Source organism: Perca flavescens, chromosome 16 (genome assembly GCF_004354835.1).
Source record: "Perca flavescens isolate YP-PL-M2 chromosome 16, PFLA_1.0, whole genome shotgun sequence".
NCBI classification, from domain to species: domain Eukaryota; kingdom Metazoa; phylum Chordata; class Actinopteri; order Perciformes; family Percidae; genus Perca; species Perca flavescens.
Genome location: NC_041346.1, coordinates 4680636 through 4705260, shown reverse-complemented (window position 1 = coordinate 4705260; position 24625 = coordinate 4680636). Strand labels below are relative to the sequence as shown.

Here is a 24625-nt window from a genome sequence, read left to right as displayed (position 1 = left end):
CACTAATTACGAACTTTCAATTCAAAATGGCGGACTTTCTGTTGGGTTTAGGGTATGGCTCCAATGAGCTTTTTTGTACACCTTGACAGGCTACATATGTGTACCACGTTTCGTTAGTCTACGTTAAACGTACTGCAGGGGCTAAATTTTTGTAAGTTTTGTAGGGGGCGGTAGCCAGCCATTTTTGTGCGCCTATTCCTGAAACCCTTAAAATACGTACATTTTCACCAGACTTGATGCGACCGCCCTCAAAAAGGCGATTCATTTGCAGAAAAGAATAATTCCTTCAGTTTCAATAGGGCCTTTGCTGCTGTCAGTGTTCGGGCCTTAACAAGAGTTTTCTCTAGACACTTTACAGATAGAGTAGGTCTAGACCACACTGTAATTTACAAAGACTCAACAATTCCAGTAATTTTCCCCCAAGAGCAAGCATTTAGTAAAACAGTGGCGAGGAAAAAATCATTTTAGGCAGAAACCTTGAGTGGTGAGAAAAACTTCCTTTCATAAACTACATTTACATGTATTAGCTCATATATTCCTGTGTACATGAATATTGATTGGTATGATCATATTAAGACAAAGTTTGTTAATCTGGACTCTTGTTTCTGTCTTGTAGACAAGACGGAGACACTATGCAACAAGAAACAGATGCTCTGCACAGGAAACTGACGGAGGCTGAGTTGGATGGGACAGCAGTTGCCAAGCAAGTCTCAGACCTGCGAGAATCTGTTTTCAAACTGTGTGGTGCTAATGGCAGTGTGAGTATTAACTCCATAGTTGGCACTTATATTGTGCCCTGTCCAGAAAAAGTTGTCTGTCTTAATGACTTTTTCTGGAGCAAAGAACAGCACATTTAGTTGTCAGAAATAATATTGATATTATATGATGCAATTCAATGATTTGTCAGAATTAGTACCCACACCCTTCTTTGGTTAACCTTGGTTCCTCTCCATCTTTTTGCTTGTGGTAAAGAGGCTGTCTGGCTCGGAGTCTTCAGTCTTGGCTCGTCAGCAGGAGCTGTTGCTACAGAAGCTGGAGACATTTGAGGCCACAAACCGAACTCTACGGCACCTTCTCAGAGAACAGCATGGGTCCCAGGTGTGTAATGCATCTTCAAAACACTGTCTATATCTTCTAATACACCAGAGAGTAAGATGTACAACTGGATACATAGGGTCATTTGGATGTGCGATGCTAACAGATACATTTTCTTGGTTTTTAGGGCCAGAGCGCCGACAGCGGCGAAGGCCCTATTGAAACTGAAGGAATTATTCTTCCGGCAAATGAATTGCCTTTTTGAGGGGCTTAACATACTCAAAAACTCACCAAAATTGGCAGTCGCATCAAGCCTGGTGAAAATGTATGTATTTTAAGGGTTTTGGGAATAGGCGCACAAAAATGGCTCGCTAGCGCCCCCCTACAAAACTTACAATTAGCCCCTGCAGTACGTTTAACGTAGACTAACGAAACGTGGTACACATATGACGTACAAAAAAGCTCATTGGAGCCATACCCTAAACCCAACAGGAAGTCCGCCATTTTGAATTGAAAGTTCAAAATTAGTGCAATTTTGGCCATTTCCACATGTCGTACTTTAACGAACTCCTCCTAGAGAATTCATCCGATGGACTTCAAATTTGGTTTGTACCATCTCAACACCTTAAAGATAAACAGTTATTAAAAGAAACTTTTCGTCAAACGGTGTGGGCGTGGCATGGCGGCCAATTTCGAGCATTTATCGATGAACCAAGAAGTTGTTGTAACTTTAGTGTACATTGTCATATCTGCCCGAAATTTCTCACGTTTGACCTTGGTCCAGACCTGAGGACATCTACAGGCCAAAATTGACTTTTGGTCATAGCGCCCCCGGCGGGCAACAGGAAATCCGCCTTAAATGACAAACATCATCCGATTTACATGACACTTATAATGTGTGGTCTACATGTGATATTGAGCCGCCCCCTATACTTTAATCATGCCCATGTACTTAGGCCACGCCCCCCTCTTATGGCTTTTGAACCGTTTAAGGTAGAGTCTTGTGTGAGGTATCATTGAACTCAGCAGATACTTCTTTCTTCATTGGTGATGGTTTGGCCCGCCCCCTATGCTTAAGCCATGCCCCTTTCATAACTGGTGACCCATTTAACAGGGCTCTAGAGTGCGACCAATTTGGTCGCAAATGGGTGCAACTAAGATTTTTTTCCTAGGTCGCACCGGTGCACCTAATGTTGTCGCATCCGCTGCCTCTCCACGAACGAAGCGATGTCGTTTCTATTGATATGGTTTAATGTTGCGTTACATGACCCATTCCTTCTGTAAAGCCGTGCCTGTGTTTGGATCTCTCCTCCGCGCAGCCCCGCCCCCATTCACTAACACACGGGCTGGCTCACCTGCAACATGAGAGACGTAGCGCCGCCGGTCCACATGCTGACATTTGTCTACAGTTTTAATTGTTAACACAACTGTATATTGTTAAGTATGAGAGGGAAACCTGTATTGGGACCTCTGTTATTGCGGCCGCCACGGCGAAAAACACATTAGAAGTTATTGAATGGAACTACAGTAACTTCAGTTCGTTGAGTAATAGCGTGTGAGACGGAGCCTGCTGGACCTGGGCGAGAGATGTGACCCATGGCCACATTATCATAGTTCATAAAAATGCAGCGCAGTGACGATACAGACATTTCATAGCCTACACAAGACATGTGTAACGCCGGTGACCCACATTCGACCCGTGCAAGACCCATTCATAATGAGTCAGCCGTCACTCTGTGAGTACGCTTCAGTCCATCGTACCCCCCCCTCCCTATACGAGCTACTGGGCTATCCGGGTCGGTTATTGAAAACAAGTGAATGAGCTTTCTCAGAGATATATTATATATGATATATATTTTTTTAAATATATCCCAGGCTATTTATTTCAGATAATTTACATGTGTTGCAGCTGTATATTTTCAAATTGGGAAGGAAAACCTGTCTTTGCATTTTATTTTAATCACATCTGTTTTAATAAAAGAGCTTGTGAAAAGTGGCTTTGACTTAAAACTGAACATTTAGCCCACTTTGTAAAAAATATAAATTAGAGATAGAGAGATATATATTGTGTATCGCCATTCAGCCAAAAAATACAGATATGATTTTTAGTCCTGGACTAGTGGAAGATCTGATAAGAATCAGTGTGGAGGGGCCAAGCTTGGAGAATTTTGATGCTAGGGAGTGTGGCAAGCTTGTTTAGCCAAGGCCAAAGGGGAAGAAGGCCAAATTACAGGTGTTGGCCATCTGAGGGGCATTTGACAGCAAGGGGGGACCCGCTATAAGACTTTGAGTACAGTATAATTGTGCTTCAAATGAAAAATAAAATGTACCAACTCCTTATTCTTGTTTAAAATAATTGACTATATATATATATATATATATATATATATATACATACATACATACATACATACATACATACATACATACATACATACATACATACATACATACATACATACATACATACATACCCACCCCCCAAACCCCTTTCCTGAGCAACATTAACCAGCTCCGACTGGGGGATCCCGAGGCATTGCCAGGCCAGGTTGGAGATATAATCCCTCCACCTAGTCCTGGGTCTTCCCTGAGGCCTCCTGCCAGCTGGACGTGCCTGGAACACCTCCCTAGGGAGGCGCCCAGATGGCATCCTTACCAGATGCCCGAACCACCTCAACTGGCTCCTTTCGACGCAAAGGAGCAGTGGCTCTACTCCGAGCTCCTCACGGATGACTGAGCTTCTCACCCTATCTCTAAGGGAGACGCCAGCCACCCTCCTGAGGAAACCCATTTCGGCCGCTTGTACCCTGGATCTCATTCTTTCGGTCATGACCCAGCCTTCATGACCATAGGTGAGGGCAGGAACGAAAACTGACCAGTAGATCGAGAGCTTTGCCTTCTGGCTCAGCTCTCTTTTCGTCACAACAGTGCGATAGATTGAATGTAATACCGCACCCGCACAAGGAGGTAGAGATGGAGTGACCCTGCCCGGAGGAAGCCGGGGCCCCTGTCTGGAGCCAGGCCCAGATGGCGGGCTCGTCAGCGAGCGTCTGGTGGCCGGGTTTGCCACGGAGCCTGGCCGGGCACAGCCCGAAAAAGCTACGTGGCTCCCATCTCTCCAGGCCATGGGCCCACCACCTGTGGGAGGAACCGCTGGGGTCGGGTGCGCTGTCAAATGGGTGGCAGTGAAGGGCAGGGGCCTCGACGGACCAGACCCGGGCAGCAGACGCTGGCTCTGGGGACGTGGAACGTCACCTCTCTGTGGGGGAAGGAGCCGGAACTGGTGCAGAGGTGGAGCGCTACCGGTTAGATCTGGTGGGGCTTACCTCTACGCATAGTCTCTGTTCCGGAACCATACTCCTGGATAGGGGTTGGACTCTTTTCTTCTCCGGAGTTGCCCAGGGTGTGAGGTGCCAGGCGGGTGTGGGGATACTCACAAGCCCCCAGCTGAGCGCCGCTACGTTGGAGTTTACCCCGGTGGACGAGAGGGTCGCCTCCCTACGCCTACGGGTTGTGGGGGGGAAAACTCTGACTGTTTGTGCATATATATGCAACAAACAAGAGTTCGGAGTATTTGGCCTTCTTGGAGACCTTGACTGGAGGCCGTAGGTTTTGGACACTCGGGTGAAGAGAGGGGCGGAGCTGTCAACTGATCACCATCTGGTGGTGAGTTGGGTCAGGGGGTGGGGGAAGACTTTGGACAGACCTGGTAAGCCCAAACGGGTAGTGCGGGTAAATTGGGAACGTCTGGAGGAGGCCCCTGTCCAACAGACTTTCAACTCGCACCTCCGGCGGAGCTTTTCGTGCATCACTGTGGAGGCTGGGGACATTGAACCCAAGTGGACAATGTTCAAAGTTTCCATTGTTGAAGCTGCGGCGAGGAGCTGTGGTCTTAGGGTCTTAGGTGCCTCAAGGGGCGGTAACCCACGAACACCGTGGTGGACACTGGTGGTCAGGGAAGCCATCCGACTGAAGGAGTCTTTCCGGGATATGTTATCCCAGAGGACTCCGGAGGCAGTTGCAGGGTACCGAAGGGCCCGAAAGGCTGCAGCCTCTGCCGTGAAAGAGGCAAAACAGCGGGTGTGGGAGAAGTTTGGAGAAGACATGGAGAAGGAATTTCGGTCGGCACCAAGGTGCTTCTGGAAAACTGTTCGCCACCTCAGGAGGGGGAAGCGGGGAACCATCCAAGCTGTGTACAGTAAGGATGGGACACTGTTGACCTCAACTGAGGAGGTAATAGGGCGGTGGAAGGAGCACTTTGAGGAACTCCTGAATCTGACTAATACGCAGCAGGAAACCGATGGAATGCCTACTCCAGGTAGGGAATGAGTCCTTACCCCAAGTGAAGGAGTTCAAGTACCTTGGGGTTTTGTTCGCGAGTGAGGGGACAATGGAGCGGGAGATTGGTCGGAGAATTTTGTGCACCTAAAAAAATGTTAGGTGCACCAGTGCGACCAAGGCAAAAAGTTGGTCTGGAGCCCTGTTTAAGGTAGAGTCTCGTGTGAGGTATCATTGAACTCAACAGAGAGTTTATTTTTGATTGGTGATGGTTTTACCTGCCACCCCTATGCGGTAGCCAAGCCCCTTTTTAGGGCCCGAGCACGAAAGTGCAAGGCACCGTTGGGGCCTTGCACTTTCGTGCTAAAAAGGTGGAAAGTGCAAAGGAACCTATTGTTTTTCGTCAGATTATTTTTGAGTTCTTCATTTTTGAGGGGGTTAGAATGCACGAAAACTCATAAAAAATTTGCACACATGTCACAACTGGTGAAAATTGCAAAGATTCAAAATAATTTCTCATATGCACCACTAGGTGGCGCTACTGCAGAAAAAACGCGTTTGGCCCTATAACTCCCAAGCCGTACGTCGAACATTCAAAAACCATATATCTTTGCGTTCCCTGGATCCAGTTGAATCTCCTGATATAGGCCACGCCCATTTCCGCCTAGACTTTTATGCGTGAAAAATCGCGATTTATCAAAAACCTACTTTGCCGAACTCCGTCTAGACCGTGCGACCGATCTGCATGAAACTTGGCAGGTAGCATCTCCAGACGGACCTGACAAAAAGTTATCCAAAGAACTTTTATAGGATAAAAATTGCACATATTACGCACAAACAAATTTGTGTAGCTAAGTATGAAAACACCAACTTTGCCATATCTCCACCAAAATAATTGCTATTAACACAAAACGTAAGATTCTTGTTTGCCATGACCCTCTGGAGGTGCCCCACACATTTTACGAAAATTGGCCACTAGTGGGCGCTACAAGTACATAAAGATAATCTGATTTTTACAAAATTTGATTGGTACCATCTAGGGCCACTCATGAGTAGGTTTGGGTACCGAAACGTGGTGCCAATAGGCAATTGGAGCCAACGTAAATAGTAGTAACAAGAGTGAATGAGAATGAAAGTTTTGGTGCCTCATTTCGGTGCCTGACTTTACACTACACCTGACAAAAATTGGTGCCCACATAAACACCTGGGAGCTTTGCGAGACTGTACAGCGATTTGGCCCATACCTGTAAGCGGGCTCCATAGCGCCCCCTAAGGTGTGGAAGGCCTTAACTTGGACATTGTTGCTCCGATCTTCACCAGATTTAATACCCATATTGCTCTAAACATTGCGGACATAATTCCCATTTACCTTCATTAGCTCCGCCCAACCGGAAGGCGGCCATTTTCAGGTGTTTTACATTCTTTCGAACTCGTCCTAGGCTGTGATTTCAATCTTCTTGAATCTTTGTAGGTAGTATCTGTTGACCATCATGGCGAAAAAATATCCAAAGAATTTTGATAGTTGAATAAATGCGCAACTTATAGCAACTTCCTGTCTAAAGAGGAAGTTGTGTTATCTTGGCAACAATTATTCCGATTGCCCAAAACTTGACAAGGTTGTTCCTCATGGCCAGTTTAGCAAAATATTGACATATGGGAAACCTACTTTGTCTAACTACTCCTGGAGTGTGAGTCCGATCGGCACGAAATCTTGCATATAGACTCGTAGGACCCTTGTGACAAAGAGTTATCAAAAGAATTTTGATAGCTAAAACAATGCGCAAGTTATAGAGAACCAACTTCCTGTAGGTGGGTGTGGAAACAGGAACAGTTGTATCTTGCACACGGCTATTCCGATGGACACAAAACTTAGAACAGTTGTTCCTCATGTGCCATTGAGGCTGTGTGCCAAATATGGCATCAATCTGCCTTTTAGGTTTTTAATTTGTTTTATTAATTAGCAAATTTGCTTTATGTGAAACCTACTTTTTAACTCCTTGTAGAGCATGAGCCAATCTGCACAAAAATGTACACTTAGACTCGGTGGATCCTCATGACAAAAAGTTATCAAAAGAATTTTGATGTCTAATACAATGTGCAGGTTACTGAGGACCAACTTCCTGTAGGGGGCTGTCAAAACAGGAAGTTGCATATCTTACCAAGATTTATTCCGATTGATACCAAACATGACACAGTTGTTCAGCATAGGGGCTTGAGCATCCATGCCAAATTTAGAGTGAATCGGCCATTAGGTGACGCTGTTAGAATTTTGGTTATTAATTATTCACATCGCGATGTATGGGAAACCTACTTTGTCTAACGCCTCCTGGGCCGTGAGTCCAATCAGCCCGAAAACTTAGATAAAGACTCGGAGGACCCTTGGGACTAAAAGTTATCAAAAGAATTTTGATAGCTAAAACAAAGCGCAAGTTATGGAGGAACAACTTCCTGTAGGTGGCTGTTAAAACATGAACGGTTGTATCTTGGCAAAAGTTATTCCGATTTACATGAAACTTAGAATGTGTTGTCTACATGTGATGTTGCGTCTGCCAGTACCCCCCGATGCAAGAAGCGAGGGCCCGTCATCGCTGCTTGCAACTTTAATTATAACCTATGACCCGTTTAAGGAGTCTTTTATGAGGTATCATTGAACTCAGCAGAGAGTTCCTTCTTCATTGGTGATAGTTTGGCCCGCCCCCTATGCTTAAGCCATGCCCCCTTTCATAACTGGTGACCCATTTAAGGAAGAGGCTTTTATGAGTTATCAATGAACTCAGCAGAGACTTCCTTTTTTTATTGGTAAAGGTTTACCCCGAATCCTATGCTTTGGCCACGCCCTCTTTCACAGCTAATGAGCTGTATGAAGTAGTGTCTTGTGTGAGGTATCCCTGAACTCAGCAGGGAGTCCCTTTTCATTGGTGACTATTTGTAGTGTCTGAGTGCCGCGCTAATGCACGGTCACAAGGAGCGGCGTCCGCCAGTAACCCCGACGCATGCAGAGATTTTACAAATAAATTTGTCCCATATTTGAATACCTCTAGAAGAACAGACCGAGGGGACTGTGCGTTTTTGGCTTACTCAGTGAATTAAATGCCTGACAAATCAAGACACTTTTTTTAGACTGCAAAAAGCAAAGTTGGATTTCATCAATAAATATTTCCATAAAGCTTAAAATACATTACCTGTAACACCTAGATTCCACCAGGGAAGTCTGAGTGGCGTTCCGAGAGCGCTGCGGCCGTCGCCACCAAACACAGCCACTCAAGACAATGCTTGTGATTCCACCAGCCACGATGCAGCGCGTTGTAAAACTACAAAAAATACACTCCAGGTCTATTTTTGACGGAACCGCAGGGCATTTAACAGGTCAGGCAGGGAGTGGATATAGGGCTATAGTGTCCGGTCCATTTTCAAAATAAACACCCTGTACAGGCTCCCTATTGTATATCACATCACTACACTATTTTAACAACTAAAATATAGTCCCAAAATCTTTGATTCATGTCGTTCATAACTGGACTAAAAGGAAGAAAACATTAAACTATGTAGACTTGTTACTTCATGGTACAAGCACAAATATCCAGGAAAAATTACAAAACAACGAAATCTTCAAGTTGGGCAGGCCAAAAAGCTTGTGAGACTCTCCCGGTTTAGTACGGCGCATGGTCGAAAACGGAACACAACCACGGCACAGCTGGAATGCGGCGCTTCCGCGCCTGATGGAGTTTCAGGGCAGTGTTCGAACTATACCGTGGCCTTCGGTGGAGGACTTACAAAGATAACAGCTACAAGTGTTTGCACTGCAGGATTTACCCTATTATACTACCTAGTAGCCAGCCACAAATAGTCTATAAACAAAGCATCAGTCTGTCTTTGAGATTTCACATGAATAATGGTTAAAGTTACTCAGGATACCGAAGAATACCATAATTCCTCCGTTCAATTAGACCTTAGCGACGCAACCCAAGCTTCCATCCTTAACAAACGTATATGGGCTCTTAAAGTCTCTCCACTGCTGGCTGTTCCAATGTAACGAGAGAGAGGAGCAAGAGGGGTTAGGATCATTTTCAGCCAGAGAGGACATTATTTCTTCAGCATCTTCTTGTATTGTCACCCTGGTGGGAGGTGTGTTAACAGGGCTTGCAGCAGGTGAATCGGTCGTGCTATTAACGTCATTGCTACACAATTTAATTAAAAATTAATTAAACTGCCTTGTTTTCTTTGATGCTTACTGCAGAATGGATTTCAAGGACTTTGCGCGCCGGTTACACACTGGACGTCAGGCAAAATAGAATAGGAAAATATGTTTGTCATTTAGACACATACATATTAACAAATGACATGTTTGAAAGCCTCTAGGTTTTGATATAAATGCAGATAGGCCTATGAATGTATTTTTTTAAATCGATTTTCTAATATTGCACCTGTCAATACAAAACGAAATATTCTGTAGACTATTTTGCCGTCAATACTGCCGACGTTGTTTTTGCTGTAATCAGATCAGTATATATTTATGTTTAACATGGTATTTCATTTTATCAATGGGAAATATCCATATGTCCAGACAAGGCTAGCAGTATTGGCGTTCCATATAGCAGCAGCAGCGCCGCGTCAGACACGTTTCTGGTGTGTAAAGGCAAACAAAATCCACGCAGCTGACGCGCAACAGAACCGGCCTAATGGTCTCCAACGTTTATATTTTTTCGGCGAATCTTTGAGTTAACCATACGGTCTATGGAGATAACATGTACTAAACATGAGTTGAATTTGCACCGCAACGCCACCACGCCTTGATAACAATATAGCTATCTTCATTGAAGTGAATTAGGTTTAAATCGCTGTCATGCATGAATGAATAATATTTTTGCAATTTTACACATAATAATCCACAATGATCACATTACACAAAACTGAAATTGCACGTCAAAATTACACATTGTCAGTATTTCTAGAGACCCCCCAAAATTTCACGAATCACGTTTTCAGGGGAGCCCATGTCTTATTAAGGGGAGCCAAGCTCCCCCGTAGTTCACACCCTGTTTCAGGGTCATATAACCAGAGATGTTAAGGGCTATAGTTACTATTGTGTAAATGGTAGAAAAATGCCTCTCACAGTTTTTTTATATACAGCTGATAAATTTTTATATATATATATACGTATCATGGTAATATTGTCATAATGCCAACTCCTGGTGACTAAATAGATGTCTTTTGTTTTTTTAAGCAGAATGACTAACTTTCATGCCTCTTGGTGTTTTGAGCAGATGGAGTCAATCCAAGCATCAGAGCAGAAAGACGCATTACTCAAGAGGCTGGTTGACACAGAGGCAGAAAATGCTGTGAGTGTGATAGGCTACTAATTTTACTTTATTTAATTTTAATTAGCCAAAATGTTTTATCTGTTTTCTATTTTTTTCTTCATTTTCTTCATAGCTAGCTATCATATTTTTTCCCATGTATTGTGTATTTTTTATTTTCGAGTAAAACACATTGAGTTTTCCCTGCGTATAAACTGTGCTCTTTAAATAAAGCTTGCCTCACTTTTCCTTTTACAGCATCTTGTGGTGAAACTTCAAGAGAAGGAAAGAGAGATTAATCAACTCTCCAAAGTTATAGATACTGAAAAGGTACTATGAGCACGGCTGTTAGTATTTGGATGCTTTTTACTGTAAATACGGCTTTGTTAAACTGTGAAGCTGTCTGAAAAAGGTCTCCAAAACTAAGATATATGTTACTGAGGCATTTAATCCTTTAATTACAGTATGTAGGTCAAAGCAGAATATGTGTTTGTCACTAATGTAAATTCTGCTGTATTTTGGTAATGCAGGCCAATGCCAAGAGCACAGCTGATTTGTCCAAGAGTCTGGAGTCAACAAGAGCTCATTTACAAGGACAGCTCCGGAACAAAGAAGCTGAGAACAACCGGCTTACTGTGCAGATAAAGGTTTGTCATAGGACCTGTCTGTGATAACACATGCAATCATGTGTGATTATCTATTGTTGTTGGTATGTATTGTATTTATGTAGTTGGTAAAAGTTTTAGTTATTTTGTCACCAAGGCCACTGCAGTCAGACTCATTGTTTCAATATGTCTGAACTGTTGTCTAATAATCTGCTGTACAAATAGAAAGCACAAACCGTGAACCCAGCTGTAATCCTTGGTTTTGTCCTTTTCATTCGTTCAGAACCTGGAGCGAGCAGCCAACCAGCAGAAGGCAGAGATGGAGCATCTGACGGCACAGCTGGTGAGGCTGAGGCAGCAGGCCAGTGCAGGCCGAGAGGCTATGAAACGAGCCACACGAGCCCAGAAACAGCGAGCTGAGCGCAGCGAGGACACTGCAGGCCAGTTGAGCGTCCAGCTACTGGACATGGTAGGGATGTGTCAGAGCAGGCAGGCTGTTCAACTAAAGACACACAAGACACAGGCATGTTAGGTTAATACAATTACTAACTGTAACTATAACGTCCTCACTAGGTGGTTTCATCAATTATTAAATTACTGGCCATATGTTAAAGAAACACTTATTTAGTTATTGCTCTTGAAAGATATCTTAAAGCCCTATCACACACCCTCACTCTTCTTTAGCACTGGTGTCTGTAACAGAATCAAGAAAAACATTCAACTTTTTTAACAGGAGAAGCAAGTTATCGATGCACAGTCGGCAGCTGAGACCTGGCAAAGTCGCCATGCCCAAGAAGTGAAAGACAAGAGTAAACTGGAGATTGAACTTTCACTGTTGAACAGGTAACTACAGCCCTGTTACAACTCCAGCTGCAGATAAATATAAACTATGAAACTAGAGATTTTGCACCAATTTTAGTTTGCTTGGAGGAGCTATTTACAGCTAGAAGATGGCTAAGTTATGGCATGCAGGCAAGGAAAGCTGTGGTGACCGTTTGGAAAATAATTAAAGGTGAACTATTATGCTTTTCCGTATTTTCTGTTATTTCTATAATGTTATAAAGTCGGATTTTCATGTTAAACATAACCCGAGCTTCAATTAATGAGTTAAATGTATTTCAAAAAAACCCCGTAAGCTAAAATGTTCAGATTTCCCACTGTTTTGAACGCTCTGGTTTCAACAGTTTTTTCTACTCTCGGCTCGGTGCAGCCTTCTCCGGCCTTCTATGATTGGTCATCTGCTCCAGGTAGGCAGGCGGTGTTAACATTGCTGCATGTAGCTACAGGCTAAGGGCAGTGTAAGATGTAATTTTGGCTGCCAATGTTGTTAATTTCTGCCCAATTTCGGGTCACACTACTGTTGAAACATGTCCTGTTATGTAGTATTTGGTTCAGAAGCCTTTATTGGTGTTTTTTCACGGTACAAAGTTCTGCTCTATACTTCGTTGAAGCCGGACACCGACTCTACGGAGATGGAGAAAACGACAACAGCGAGATGCAGACTACTGACCAATCAGAGCAGACTGGGCATTTTCAGGAGGGCGGCTTAAAGAGACAGGCCTGTCCCTTCAAGCCCCCCTCCTGACAGAGAGGCTGCAGTCAAATAGTCAATTTTGCTTAGGAAGGTTCCTAACGTAGTGAAATGACCCGGAAAGATAGGTTGCTGCCATGATAAGATCCGTTCAAATTGTCTAAGTAATAAGGAAAGGTGCTTCAGTGCTTTCTTTGTTACCTCCTTTAGCATAGGATACACTTTAAAGTGCTCATATTATGCTCATTTTCAGGTTCATAATTGTGTTTAGAGGTTGTACCAGAATAGGTTTATGTGGTTTAATTTTCAGAAAACACCATATATTTATTGTACTGCACATTGCTGCAGCTCCTCTTTTCAACCTGTGTTGAGCTCTCTGTTTTAGCTACAGAGTTTTTTTGTTTTTTCACTTCTGTACCATCTTTGTTGGGAGTCGCACATGCACAGTAAGTACTGCTAGCTAGTCAGTTGCAGAGCATGAGGGAGTGCCATGCTAGCAGCTAGGCGAGCATTATAACGTGTATTACAAAGTGACGCACGTTCGTCACGGAAGTAAAGGCTGGACTACAATAGAGCGGTTTGGAGCAGTTTGTAAACAGTGTTTTCTCTGGAAGATGGTAAGTCCCTTTGGGGTGGACTTTCACTTTGTAAACCTATAACATGCACAAACAGATATATAACACAATAAAGAAAAGGGAAAAGCCAAAAAGCATAATATGAGCACTTTAAGAAAGGAAAGGAGAGCGGCAGCATAATTTAAAGTGACTCATCACCATTTCGCCGTTCATATTCAGAATATTCTGTGCAGTAGTGCCAGCAGCCGTAATCCTTTGTGTACATTTTATTTTCCATGAGACCTCTAATAATAATGATGATAATGTACTTTATGGCGCTGTTTGAGTGGTATAAAATATTATTCTGGGATTTGGGGTGTTATTTTGTGTCTGTGATGCTTCCACATGCATACAAACTTTGAAAAAAATCCATCCATGCTGTTTTGAGTGATATACGGGTTTCTGAATGTGTCCTGCCTTCAGGCTCCAGGTGAGCTGTTCAAAATCTGCATGGCTTTTTACGTCACTAGCCGAAACTGCTAACCGCAACCGTTAGCATGCTAGCGTGCTACCTTGTTCTCAATGGCAAAGCACTGCTACAACACACACAAGTTCACCATAATCTACAAAAGAACTACTTACATGTGCGCCCTCGTTTAGAAGTCTCCCAGCTAATCCTGCCTTGTAACTGACCGAAGTTGTAGAAACAGCCTTTCTTTTACGGTCTATGGAGCTAGCTGACATGATCTACAATCTGAGCTACTGAGCATGTGCGAGTGCAATCAAAGATAGTACAGAAGAAAAGATGTCTCACTCTGTAGCTAAAACAGAGACCTAAACACAAGGTGAAAAGAGGAGCTGCAGCAGTGAGAGAGAGCTGTGCAGTACAACAAAAATATGGTTTTTTTTTTTTTTTTTTTTTTAAATTAAACCATGTAAACCTATTCTTGTACAACCTTAAAATACAATTATGAACGTGAAAATGAGCACAATATGGGTGCTTTAATAAATCAGTTAATGCAAGAACTCTACCTCTCCAACGTGTAAAATTACAGTGAGCATGTGTTTACAGAACTATGAATGAATGGATCCCTGAATCCAAAGTCACACAGCACACCAGACATTGGTTAATCTTTAGCCTAGAGCAGCGTCTAAAACAAGTTAACCTGTTTGACCCTCAGTGGCTTTTTTCAATATATGTTTTGTTTAAAGGAACACGCCAACTTATTAGGAATTTAGCTTTTTCACCGTAACCCAAAGAGTTAGACCAAGTCCAGAAGTATTCCTTCTTTTTTTCTCATGTGAATAGGATACATTTTTTAACCTTTTAGATATCACCATGAAAATTACGGAGTTGATAACTTTCATTAAGACAAACAAAATATGTATTACAAGTACAAGCACTATTCAAGCAAAAGGATAAGGCTTGGGGGTAAACACCGTTCATCAAAGGACCCTCTAGATTGGGAAACGTATAAATATCTAAGAAATTTATGTACAACAAAAACACGGAATGTTAAATCAAATTACTTCAAAAGTTCCCTATGTAATGACTATAACAATCTCAAGAAATTTTGGAAAAATCTTAACACCTTACTCAAAAAAATCTAATACAAGCGCTCCAACCAAAATTAGACTTCAAAATGATATTATTTCTGATCCTCCTGCAATAGCTAATGCCTTTAATCAGCATTTTTCTGCTATTTGTAATTCCTAGTGTCCTAACTCCCTTAACACCACAAATATTGCTCAACTCTTTTGTGCCTCTTCTTTCTCTTTTTCAACTATTTGTCCCATTGATGTTCAGAGTTATTTCAGAACGGAAGTCTGGAAGCGGTAGAGACCTAGATGGACTGGAAACTAAGTTTATAAAGATTGCCTCTAACATACTGGCATATCCATTATCAAACTTATTTAACTTACATTATCATTAACCTCTGGCGAGGTCCCACTAAAATGGAAATGTGCCAGAGTAACTCTAATCCATAAAGGAGGTGATCCATCCGATCTTAACAATTACAGACCCATTTCTATTATCAGCAATGTGGCAACAAATTTTGAAAAGCTAATATTCAATCAATTATATAACTATATTAATCAGTCCTCTATTTTGTCTCAACATCAATCTGGTTTCAGACCAACATTTTCTACCACAACTGCCCTACTTAAAGTGATGGTTCAGAGTAATTTCACCCTAGGGTCCTTTGCACCATGACCTCGAGCCAAACACACCCCGAAGAAGCTTTTTTCACCTGGGTCGAACATTGGGAGAGTTAGCATAGAGTAGTGTTATCAGCTGAATAGCTTAGCGCAGGGGCTAATGGACCCACTTTTGTATCTCGTAAGTTACCCCACTAATAATGCCCGAAATGATACCAAACGTCTACAGTAGTACAAATAGGTTATGCACTCATAAAACGATGGATTGTAAAGTTTGTAAGTACACCAGAAGTGTATGTAAATAACACTTGCCTGCTGGCTTCTGCTCTCTGCTGTTGTTACTGCTGTAAGACGAGTGCTTATGGACGTCTACAAATTACAACACTGAAAAGAGATGCAACAAAAATATTTTTTAATATAACTTTTTTTTTTTTTTAAGTAAGTCCTGTAGTATAACTAGCAGGAGACAAGTAATAATTGAGGTAAGTTTGGAGACATTACCTTATTTAATCATTAAATTAATAAATATTTTTGTTGTATCTCTTTTCGGTGTTATAATTTGTAGACGGCCCTAAGCACTCGTCTAACTGCAGGTAGTAGCAGCAGCAGCAGCAGCTAGCAGAAGAGAGCAGGCAAGTGTTCATAAACTTCTGGTGTACTTACAAACTTTCCAATCCATCGTTTTATGAATGCATAACCTATTTGTACTAGTGTAGAAGTTTGGTATAATTTCGGGCATTATTAGTGTGGTAACTTACAATATACAAACGTGGGTCCATTAGCCCCTGCGCTAAGCTATTCAGCTGATAACGCTACTCTACGCTAACTCTCCCAATGTTCGACCCAGGTGAAAAAAGCTTTTGGGGGTGTGTTTGGCGTAATACGTCTCCATAACAGCAGGCGGCGCTAATCTGTATTGTTGCCCAAAAAATGTAAACCGGCAGCTTATTGGACAAACGCGTCACATGGGTTGGTTTTCTCCAGAAATTCAAAGCCAGACTGTCATGGCGGCTTGTTCAGAATACAATCTCATGTTGTACTAAAATGGTTCACTGAAACATGTTTCTGAAAACATTTTAAGCGAGAAATAGGCCATGCAGTTGCTGAATCTGTCTTCATTTCAGATCAACAAAAGTCAGTTTAAAAGATTTTTGTCAGACTTTGAGAGACTCTAGTCATGCTCATTCCGCTCGCCATTTCCGGGTGAGTCCTGACTGCCCTGCCTCCGACTGAACATGTCAGGTCGGCCAAAATAAAGGCCGACGGTCCCTCAGACGGACGACTGCATGGAACACACAGAACAGAGTCGAGTCACTGACCTCGCCAGACTGTCCAATGGCCGATTATCAAGTTAGTGTGTCAGCCCCTTAAACAACCTCTTCTCTGGTTCAACTCTTATTTAGATTTTCAACATCAGTGTGTCCTTATCCAGGGTAGTTTATCTCGCTTTTCTATTACGGAAAAAGGTGCCCCTCAAGGATTATTCTCAATCTTCGTCAATGATCTCCCCCAAGTTTGTTCCGATTGTTCTATACATTTATACGCTGATGACACAGTGATATATACGTCTGATATTATGATATCTAAGATACAGAACAATCTTCAATATGATTTCGATACCATTCAAAAATGGTTCCAATATAATGAATGACCTTCTGTTGAATAAGAAAAACATGCTCAATGCTTTTCCCAACAAGAATTAACTTCTTAAATGGCACCCTTAACTTCTTAAATGGCACCCCTCTTGGGAGATTTGATGAATATAAATACCTTGGCCTCTGGCTTGACTCTCAACTCTCCTTCAAAGCGCACACAAACACTATTGTAAGGAAGTTAAACTGCAATCTAAGGAAGTTGTATTGTTCTAACAATTGTTTTACACAGCAGATAAGGTTAAGAATTGTGAAACTATTATTTCTAATTATAGACTACACTGATGCAGTATATCAGAACACTACTGAGACTAATCTCAAGCCTTTGACTGTAGTTTTTAATAGTGTCTGTAGATTTGTGTTGAGATGCCCCTACAGAACACATCATTGTGTCCTGTATTCCTCACTGAATATCTTGTCAACTAACGCTAGGAGAGTTTAACTGGTTCCAGATTATTTTCAAATGTATATATCTTAACTACCCACCCTATTTGAAACAATACCTAACACCTTACCAAACAAATTATAGTTTGACACACTGAATTCTTATGCTTTAATGTGCCTCGCATTTTAAAAGAAAGTTGCAGGCGTTCATTTAAATTTAAAGCTTCCTTCGATTGGAATAGCTTGCCTAGCTCACTAAGATTAATCACATCTTTGAGATCCTTCAAGACATCTTTGTTCATTTACTTGCAAACAAGCAATTGTTGTAAATTCTTTCCATGAAGCTTGATCACTTTCTGGTGTAATGGTTGTTTGGTTATCTGATGTTTTCCAGTTTTCCGGTATTTCTCTATCTTTTGTTCTTAATTACTATTCATACATTTTTGTAATGATCATGTTGGTGATGTCTGGGCAGGGTTGTGTGGCTGGGGGAAGTTAGTATGTGAGTGAATGTGTATGTTGTACTCTAACGTCTTGTCCTTTTGTACTGTCTAGTCCTACCGAGGACCCTCTCGAAAATGAGATGACACATCTTGAGGTATTCCTCGTAAAGTAAATAAATACATTTTTTGAAATTGTTTTGGTAACGTGAGCAAACGGTGAATAACAATGTCAAGTTTAGGATTAGCAAACTGTGTAGCTAGCTAACACAACTGTGTTCTGGCACTACTCATAAAGTCTCACTATATGCGGACGACCTGCTCCTGTACATCTCTACATCCTGTACATCTCTAACCAAGCAGTCTCGCTTCCTGTGATTTTAAACATTGTGGAACAGTTCTGTGCGTATTCTGGCTACAAGCTTAACTACCAGAAATGTGAGCTCCTACTAATAAACTCTCCGGCTAGGCAACTCCCACGCTCTTTATTGTCATTTAAGTGGGCAGAGGACGGATTTCGCTACTTGGCCTACTTATTACAACGGCCATATCAGACATGTTCCGCAAAAACTTCTTACCTCTGAAAAAACTGAAAGCGATTTTGACTGCTGGTTGGTCTTACCTTTCTCCCTCGTGGGCCGGATAAATTTGATTAAGATGGTTGTCCTCCCCAAATTCCTTTATCCTTTCCAGCACATTTCTGTACAAATCTTTTTTCGACAAGCTGGACAGGGGGTCTGGCGCTCAGGTGATACTACTGGGCAGCTAACTTGCAAAAGCTCCTGTACTGGATGAGCAACGTCTGTGCCTCGCTACCCGTCTGGGTACATTTGGAAAAGGCGGGGTCGTGCCTTTCACTGTATTTGGTCCTCTGCTCTCAGCTCCCTCTGCCTTTAACGTCTGTGGGCGCATGCCCAATTGTATCCCTCTTGCTCAAGATCTGGATTCAAATTAGGAAAAACTTTGGCTTATAGGGCTCAAAAACCATGTCTTTACACCTTCAAGCTCAGACCTTGCATTCAGGGCCTGGCACAGTAATGGTATCGTCAGTGTCAAAGACTTATATAAATATGGCATATTTGCATTCTTCACAGAGCTCTCTTCCCTTTTTGGTTTGCAAAAGTCACCCCTCTTTTGCTTTTTCCAGATTAGGGACTTTGTCAAGAAGACATTCCCCCACCCAAACCGCCCCCCCGAAACCCTGACTGATTTCCCTCCTGGTGACAGACCCGAACCAAAAGAAATGTGTTTCTGTATTAAAAAGACTCATTATGCTCGGCCTCGGTGAGCCCTCGTACTGTGACAAAGGCTCGGTTAGCCCCCCCTTTTTGTTTTCTCTCCTCTCTCTTTTTTAACTTGTCTATCTTTTTTACTTTTGTCCTTTTGGATGTTGTGTGTCCTTGCTGTTGTGTGTTTGTCAGTGTGCATGGGTCTGTGTTGTTTGTCCCAATTCTTTTTAAAGATTATTTTTTGGAGCTTTTCCCTTTATTCAGTAGTGACAGTGAATAGACAGGAAAGGGGGAGAGAGAGAGAGGGGATGACACGCTGCAAAGGACTCAGCCTACATGGGGAGCACACTCTTACTGTGTGAGCTAGAGACTCCCCGTTTGTCCCCATTTTGGACCTGAACTGGGTTGGTTGCGGGTGGGTGGGGGACTGGAGGGGAAATTACATTTTGTTTCCACTATGCCTTGTTCACCATGGCCTATGTTATGTCATTTATTGTTAAAATTCAAATAAAAAAGTTGGCAAAAAAAACAGTGGTGGGCTCACACGAGGGCTAGGGATGAGCGAGCAACAATGTCTGTTGTGGCTGCTATCCATGCCCGCCTGTGGAGAAGTAAACCAGACAATGGAAGGACTCACAGGGGTCAACTACAACACTGGAGAGCAGAATAAAGACATGACCAAAGCAAGGCAAACCTGTGACTGGAAGGATACACTAATAGTTTTCAGTCATCTACAGGAGCGAAATGCATTCAGCAGTGACCCAAGTCTGACGAACATTGCCACCGGGGAGCATGCTCTTTCCAACGTCAACGTTGATACTGCACGGTCTGTTGGCACTGCAGTCCTGAAGTCAATGGGTGGACGAACACCTGATGACTATACTTTCAAGATGAAGGATCAAGCTGTTGGACTTGGCATGAGGTCTTCTGAGGATTGGTGGAAATTAAATTCAAGTTGATCCACAGCTTCTCTTCCAGAGACTGATGATAGTGGCACAGAAATGTGATCAACTTGAGTCAGCCCTCAAGTACGAGCTATGTAGCTATCCTCCATCTCTATTTGATTCCTCCCTTCTACTTCACGAAGCAAAGAAGCCTGCCCTTGCTGATGCCATCTGGAAAGTTGTTGGGCCAGATGTTCCAGCAGATAATGTGGTCGATGGCAGCTAGTACGTCTTGGATGGTGGAGCACTTCACATATGCCACCAATACAGAGTATGTAGAGAAGAAGTATTGCAAGGCTGTAGTGTTTGATGGCTATCAAAGTAACAACACGAAGTATGTGACACACCAGAGATGGTCAAAAGTGAGGATTGGCACTACAGTGACATTTATAGCCGACATGATGCTCATAATGAAGAAGGAAGAGTTCTTGGCAAACAGGCAGAACAAACAGCAATTCCTTTCCATGCTAAGTGGAGAGCTACAGAAGACAAACTGTGAGACCTACCATGCCTCAGGAGATGCTGATTTGTTGATTGTGCAGAAAGATGTGCAGTGTTCTACCATCAAGAAAACTGTGCTAATAGGGGATGACACTGATCTTAGTCCTTCTCTGCTACCATGCGAGCATGGATTCCTATGATCTGTTCCTCTGTAATGAGTCAAGGAAGAACACAAAGAAGCCTCAAATGTGGAACATCAAGGCTAAAAAAAGAACGTCTTGGCCCAGACATATGTAAGCATATCTTGTTCTTACACGCAGTTCTGGGATGTGACACTACATCTCGCCTTCATGGGATCGTTAAGGGAGCATCACTCAAGAAATTCAAAGAAAGTGACATGTTTCGAAAGCAAGCCATGAACATTCATCTTCTACAGATGATGTAGCAGAAGCAGGAGAGAAAGCTATGGTGATTCTCTCCAATGGAAGATCTACAGACACCCTGGACTCCTTCCGAAATCATCGGTTTTGTGAGAAGGTGGCATCCAGTTCTACTTACATTCAGCCACAGGTCTTACCACCAACATTAGGAGCAGCAAAGTACCACAGCCTGCGAGTGTACTTACAAGTACAAGAATGGGAGGGATCAACTTCTGGTACTGCTGTTGTGGCAATATCAATATCTCCTGTATGGGGATTAATAGTGTATTTTATCTTACAGATGGACTTTGTCCTATGGAGTGTGGATGGCACAAGTGTGGCGAGGGATTTATGCCAGTCTGACTGCAGCACCCTGAGATACAGTTGTCCTTACCCTTGTCTTCTGTTCTTCCCTCAGACTCATCCCCCAGAAACAGTCCCAAACCCCATCTCTGCAATAATAATTAATAAAGGCTGGTTTAAAGTACTTCTTCCTGCCTCTATGTATTAATGCTCATGGGTAGCCTAAATGGGTTCCTTTCAGACCTTTACATTAAGTCTTTTACTGTTATGTCAACAATATTCAACAAGACATTTTTACCTGGCTATACCCAATGTTTAGATCTGTTGTGGTATTTATGCAAATTAGCACATACACTACTGGTCAAAAGTTTTAAACACCCCAATTTTTCCAGGTTTTAATGAAATTTATGCAGGTCAATGTCTTATTTTACTCTGAAATGAAAGAATAGAACAAATAAATAATTGAAGTTAAAAAATAAATCATGGAATCAATTTATAAACCAAAATGTATTCTACATTTTTGACTCATCAAAGTAGCCCCCTTTGGCAGACATAACAGCTGAACACACTCGTGGCATTCTTTCTACAATGGAAATCAAATATTCTTCAGAAAGTTCTTCCCAACTCTGTTGCAGAAGTTCCCATAAATGTGTGGCACTTGTAGGTTGCTTTGCTTTCACTTTTCTGTCCAGTTCATCCCAAACCAGCTCAATGGGGTTTAAGTCTGATGACTGTGCTGGCCACTCCATGGTTTTAAGCTTACCATCTTGTTCTTTTTTGCTAAGGTAGTTCTGTCATAGCTTGGACTTATGTTTTGGGTCATTATCTTGCTGTAGGATGAACCCCTGACCAACTAGGCGCATACCAGAAGGGTACTGCATGGCGCTGCAAAATGCAGTGGTAGCCGTTTTGTTACAGGGAACCTTTCACTCTGTACAAATCACCGACCCTGGATCCAGCAAAACAGCCCCAGACCATCACACTTCCTCCTCCATGTTTGACAGTTGATGTCACACACTGAGGAACCATTCTTTTGCCTACTCAACGGCGTACAAAAATCCTGCGTGATGAAGCGAAGATTTCAAATTTTGATTCATCAGTCCATAGCATGTTTTTCCAGTCTTCAGTAGTCCATTGGCAGTGTTTCTTGGCCCAGGCAAGCCTCTTTTTCTTATTCTGACGTCTTAGCAATGGCTTTCTTGCTGCAACTCGACCTATCAAACGTGTAGCTCGAAGTCTTCTCTTTACAGTTGAAACTGAGACTTGCTTATTACCACCACTATTAAGCTGTGCTTGAAGCTGTTGTCCTGTGAGCCGCCTATCACGCAAGCTGTTGACTCTCAGAAACTTGTCTTCTGATTCTGTGGTGGCTTTGGGTCTGCCAGACCTCTTCCTGTCAGAGTTTCCCCCAGTTTCTAAGTGCCTTTTGATGGTGAAGAATACTGTACTCACTGACACCTTGACTTTCTTCGCAATTTCTCTGTAGGAAAGACCAACAATCTTAAGTGTTATGATGGTCTGTCTCTCTTCCATTGTTAATTGCCTTTTTCCCGCCATTTTTACTTTCTGCAGTACAATACTGTTCAAATAATGCTCACGAGGGTATGGTACCACAGTGTGTTCCAACAATACTTTTATACAAACAGAGGGGGGTGTAAGTAATCTAAAATAGTTGGAACACCTGTGGGAATTGGTAGCACCAACTTTCAAAGCTTGATCAACCTCTATTGGTGCAGAACAGCTTTACATTGTTAACCCATTTCTTGTTCCCTGAAAAAGGCCTTTTTGTAAAATTCTGAAATGTACATTATTTTTCAGTTTTGGGTAACCTTACTTTTTTTAACCTCAGGCAGTTCACCACTTACCTTTGTACCATTTCAAGCTATTCATTGTACTTGAACTGCTAAAATTTCAATAAAAAAACTAAAAAAATTGGGGTGGTACATAATTAGATTATGTACCGTTTGCCTATGTTAACAAACAATTTCAAAAAACTTGTAATACATTTTTTGTTTGTCTTGATGTAAATAATCAACTCAGTAATTTTCATGGTGATATCTAAAGGTTATAAAATAGAATAGGCTATATTTGGGTCTTTTTCGAAACTTTCCCCTCATGGGATTCATCTGGGCTTTTTTTATCTTACTCAGGACATATTGAGGATACAAAATCAGTTGAGTTTGCTTCTGTTGCAATTTGTTCTACCTTTTTTCAGAAAATGACTGGACTATTGGTGAACGCACCCAGTGAGATGATTCAGTTGGAAACCGGAAAGGAGAGAGAAAATAGAGTAGGCATGAAGACATTCATGAAGTCTTCCTGATTTGAGTACTTTGCCAGGTGTTAAAATGTTTGGCTGTCTATGGATGGTGTCACAACTGTGCAAGATGCAGTCAGGAAACTTTACAGGTGTGTGGTTAAGGTCAAGATGAAGATGGGTGTGGTCCAAGCAAAGGCACCAGAAGTAGGAGGTAGGAAGTAGGGAAGGGGACATTGGCCCCCCCACTTTACGTTTATCACTAGGCACTAGGATTAGGTAAAGGTTAGGGTTAGGTGCCTTGAAGTCAACGGTCACAGCGCTGCCTGGACGGAGACGTTGGGGCCTTAAAACACCATCAAGCCCACTTTATGCCCCTGGCCCAATTTGACATCACGGGTGGTGCGATCTCATCAGATCTGGACATGCCTGGCAGATGCTTTAGAACACCCTGTACCTGTCCATTGAGCAATCTGATTGACGGAAAGTGTTTCAAATAATGCACGAAGCTCCAATTGTCATGTCTAGACTTTTTTAGATGAAATGAACCCCTACTGCTGGTTCACAACTCTGCCATTTTGATTAAATAGATAATAGAAAATATGACAGCTGTTGTGTCATGTGATGCAGCCGTATAGCAGAGCTGACGGAGCAGCTGCAGAGTACAGGGAATAGAGGCCGAGCGGAGAGAGAAGCCCTGCTTGATCACCTGCATGGACTGACCACAGAGAGCACTGCTGCCAAACTAGAGAACCAGTCTCTCAAGGTAACATCCAACAGTCCACAGAAAGCTGTAATTCACTTTAAAGTGAGAACACACTTGTTGGATTTCGACGTATCTGTTGTGCTTCTGTCTCTTGGATAATATCCTTCCTATCCCCATTTTTCATTCCAGTAGACTTACATTGATTTATATTACATTAGGCTGGATGGACTGTCCTGTTAATTTGATAACTGATGACATATCATGTGTTCCTGTCAGGCTACAGCGTCTGCAGTGGAGGAGAAGCTGGCCTTGTCTCAGTCAGAGCTCCAGCAGGTCAAAACTTCAATCCAGCAATATGAAAGTCTGCTGGACAGCTATAAGATCCAGGTA

The 24625-nt window shown here is 42.5% G+C and overlaps 1 protein-coding gene across 6 annotated transcripts in view; it reads left to right on the top strand.

The window, feature by feature from the left end:
- The window catches only part of odf2a (outer dense fiber of sperm tails 2a), a 52524-nt gene that overhangs the window by 15725 nt on the left and 12174 nt on the right, over positions 1-24625 (top strand). For all 6 annotated transcript variants that reach the window (XM_028601038.1, XM_028601039.1, XM_028601036.1 and 3 more), the window contains 9 exons: positions 617-758; positions 973-1098; positions 10578-10652; positions 10869-10940; positions 11141-11257; positions 11499-11684; positions 11949-12058; positions 24160-24295; positions 24512-24622. In XM_028601038.1, the coding sequence (XP_028456839.1) occupies positions 617-758; positions 973-1098; positions 10578-10652; positions 10869-10940; positions 11141-11257; positions 11499-11684; positions 11949-12058; positions 24160-24295; positions 24512-24622 (1075 nt within the window). The remainder of the gene's footprint in view (positions 1-616; positions 759-972; positions 1099-10577; positions 10653-10868; positions 10941-11140; positions 11258-11498; positions 11685-11948; positions 12059-24159; positions 24296-24511; positions 24623-24625) is intronic.